Source organism: Capsicum annuum, chromosome 2 (genome assembly GCF_002878395.1).
Source record: "Capsicum annuum cultivar UCD-10X-F1 chromosome 2, UCD10Xv1.1, whole genome shotgun sequence".
Lineage (NCBI taxonomy): Eukaryota > Viridiplantae > Streptophyta > Magnoliopsida > Solanales > Solanaceae > Capsicum > Capsicum annuum.
This window is the reverse complement of record NC_061112.1, coordinates 116,390,512-116,393,810: the sequence shown is the minus strand read 5'-3', so window position 1 is coordinate 116,393,810 and position 3,299 is coordinate 116,390,512. Positions and strand designations below refer to the sequence as shown.

At 33.2% G+C, this 3,299-nt stretch overlaps 1 protein-coding gene across 1 annotated transcript; it reads right to left on the bottom strand.

Moving 5' to 3' along the window:
- Positions 1 to 1,241: 1,241 nt before the first annotated feature.
- On the bottom strand, positions 1,242 to 3,073 carry LOC107859064 (berberine bridge enzyme-like 13). Its single transcript, XM_016703945.2, has one exon. It carries the CDS (start codon positions 3,028 to 3,030, stop codon positions 1,429 to 1,431), a length of 1,602 nt encoding a protein of 533 aa, XP_016559431.2. The 5' UTR covers positions 3,031 to 3,073; the 3' UTR covers positions 1,242 to 1,428.
- Between the last annotated feature and the right edge of the window lie 226 nt (positions 3,074 to 3,299).

Genomic DNA, 3,299 nt, shown 5'->3' with positions numbered 1-3,299 from the left:
AATTTCAAATCAATTCTAAATTGTATTAGGAAAAGTAAAAACAAGTTTTACTTGCTTTTCACTTTTTTCCAACTTCAATTTTAACTTTATTTATTGTTATAATTTATCCCATTTTTTTATTTTCACAAAGCCACTTTATTAATTTCATCCAACAACCGAAGTTAAATGCCTATCATATTGCACACTTCTTCATACTTCCATAGATAAAAGACCATAAAATTGAAGGCAATTTCAAGTTTTTCTTCTTCCTCAAAATCTCCTTATTATATAACGGAACCTTAATCCGTCCATTCTTGCGATTCTTTATGCAACACTAACAAATGCAATATTATTGTCTCCTCTCACATTTGGTTGTATCTTGTAGGTAATTTAGTTAAGTTAGGTGATTTTGATAGTTTTTAAAAAATTGAGATATAAAATTATATTTAAAAAGATCTTTTCAGAAATAAAAATAAATAAAAATTACAATGACATAATCAAACACAAATAGTTCCTAATCCGTGATATAATTTTCTTTAATTAGTTCTAAGAAATGAAATATATTATTGAACTCTGAATTTTTTTTTCTTAACGTGCAAACACGTAGAGCGTATTTCAAAGATTTGTCTTGTTTATTCCTTCATATAAATAAACAAAAGATGCAAACATTTCCTCACACTTACGTGGATTATTAGTTTTATAATTTGATCGTAAGCCGTAAAAACTATTTCTATATATCATTGACAATAAAATAATTAGAGAAAATCTTTTTCGTATTTTGAGTCTTAGATATCTTTAAGATTTGATTATGACGCCAACTTTGATATAACTGCATATTCGAATAGATAAATTACTTGCTACAATAGATGATGTATGTAAAAATTCTTATACTAATGATGATGTATATAACTTAATAAACTCATTAAAAATAACCTAAGTTACTTTGCTTATTTCTTTTTAGAAATTCGTAAGCTCTTCATGGTAGAGGATCTCCATAGGTTCGCGACTAAAGTGATTTATCAATTTATTACACAAGCTTGTTTGGAAGAGTTTATAGTGTTGGATGGCTAATTAGGAAGTCATTAATTAGTTATTGATGTAAAAAATTTATACGATGCTTGGCTTGTGATTTAGAAACCCGCTTAACTAATATATGCATTAAGTTATGAGGGAATTTGTGTATTCTTACGCGCGATCTTGTCTAATTCTAACCAGCTATCAAACGACCCAAGAGTCACGAATAACATTTAATAGAAAATTAATTACTTGAAAAATATTCATTAATTAAACAATATATATCTTATATACAATCATTGGAACATCGTGGCTACATTCATTTTTGAGTACTATAGTAGTAGACTAGTAGTATATACGTGACAGAACTATACAAAAAGCCTTATTTTGAGATAATGGGTGATGGCTTTAATTTGTAGAGAGCATAAATTACCACTAAGCTTTAGACAATAGAGGAGGAATACTTTGTTCATTCCTAAAGAAATTTGTTGGATCAACTTTAGTCTTCACTTTCACCAATCTATCAAAGTTGTTCTTGAAATATTTCTCCCCCCAAATTCTTGCTTGTGCATAGCTTGTGTTTCCTTTGTTGTTCACTCCCAAATCAAGATCTCTATAGTTGAAATATGCAGCTCTAGGAGATTTTGACACATACCTAGCCATGTATCCATAAAGTTTTCGAATCCAAGATAGATGTTTTTCAGAACTTTCCATTTTTTCCCAATTCACACCATAATGGATCATGAATATGTTTCCAGCTCTATGAGGAAAAGGTGTTTCAGATTCAGAGAATTCACTCAACTCTCCTCCATAGGGACTAAACTGTAATTCGGCTGCATTTTCACCTACTTGGTTGAATAGTTTCCATATACCTTCAAGACCATTTATAGAAATTGGACGTTGGACATAGTCTGATTTCCCTTTGAAGAATGAGGTTTGATTATTAGAGGTGAATTTCCAAATTATTGGTAACAACTCAATTGGTATGCCCCTTGGGAAACCGGCAAAGAAGAGTATAGATTCGATCCAAGTCATCTCAATGCAATCTTCTTTCACTAATCCTAGTTCCGGGAAGCTCTTTTGCATTTCGGGAAGAAGTTCATCCACTCCTCCAAGGAACAATGTAGTGAAAAAGGCGTGGATAGTCCTTTGCCCACGGCTGAATGGAGATTGACTACTCTTCAGGAAGAGCCTGAGGAGAAGATTATCATCAACTTTGTGCGCGATATGTTGCCATTTGTAGACTAGTTGAGTTGCATTTTGTTCCAAGGTTCGTGTCACATTGAATACGGTCACCTTTTCTGGAATATCGAGTAACTTCACCTTCCATGAGGTAATGAGACCAAAACTAGTCCCTCCACCTCCTCTAATAGCCCAAAAGAGATCCTCACCCATTGATTCTCGATCATGGATTTTTCCATTGGCATCGATTAGCTTAGCATCGATGATGTTATCAGCAGCTGTACCGAATTTTCGTGACATCATGCCATAGCCTCCACCACTAAAGTGTCCACCAACTCCAACAGTTGGACAAACCCCAGCAACAAAGGCTAATGTTTTACTTTTCTCCGCAATTCTATAGTAAACTTCCCCAAGGGTCGCGCCAGCTTGAATCCAAGCAGTTTTGTCTTTGGTATCAATGGAGATTGATCTTAGGTTCCTAAGATCAATAATGACAAAAACGGTTTCAGAAATGTATGAAAGTCCCTCATAGTCATGTCCACCGCCTCGAATTCTGATCTGTAGGTCATGCTTCTTGGAACAATGTATAGCTGCCTGAATTTGAGACTCATCACTAGGAGTGAAAATAATAGATGGTTTGGAGTCGGAGGTTATCCTACGATTACCTAAAAAGGAGTTATAAATGGTGGAATATGATGAGTTTTTAGGAGTGTAGATGCCTTGTGATACTGAGTTTGAGTTCCTAAATTTGTGATGAAGGCATTCAAGAAAGTCATCATGAGTGTTGTTGGCCCATGATGGTGAAAGGCAAAGTGAGAGAAAGAGAAAGATTGTTAACTTCTTGAAAGTAGTCATATTGATTTGTTGTTGCAAATTTTGATAATGGAGAAAATGGAAACAAAGAACTTCAATTTATAGTTTTGGCTGGGGAGAAATTAGAGGAGCTTAGTTTCAAACTTTCAAAATTCAAACCTTAAACATACGTGGTATAGAATAATATTATATGTTTTCACCTACTTTATTCACAAATCATTTTCTAACGTTTATAGAATTTTCTTCTTTTACTCCCTCTATTTTTTATCTATTCATCCGATAATCTTTACTTATCCACTATAATAAAAAAA

Excerpts from the sequence above, each read along its gene's own strand:
- LOC107859064 (XM_016703945.2), bottom strand. The coding sequence starts at position 3,030 with ATGACTACTTTCAAGAAGTTAACAATCTTTCTCTTTCTCTCACTTTGC.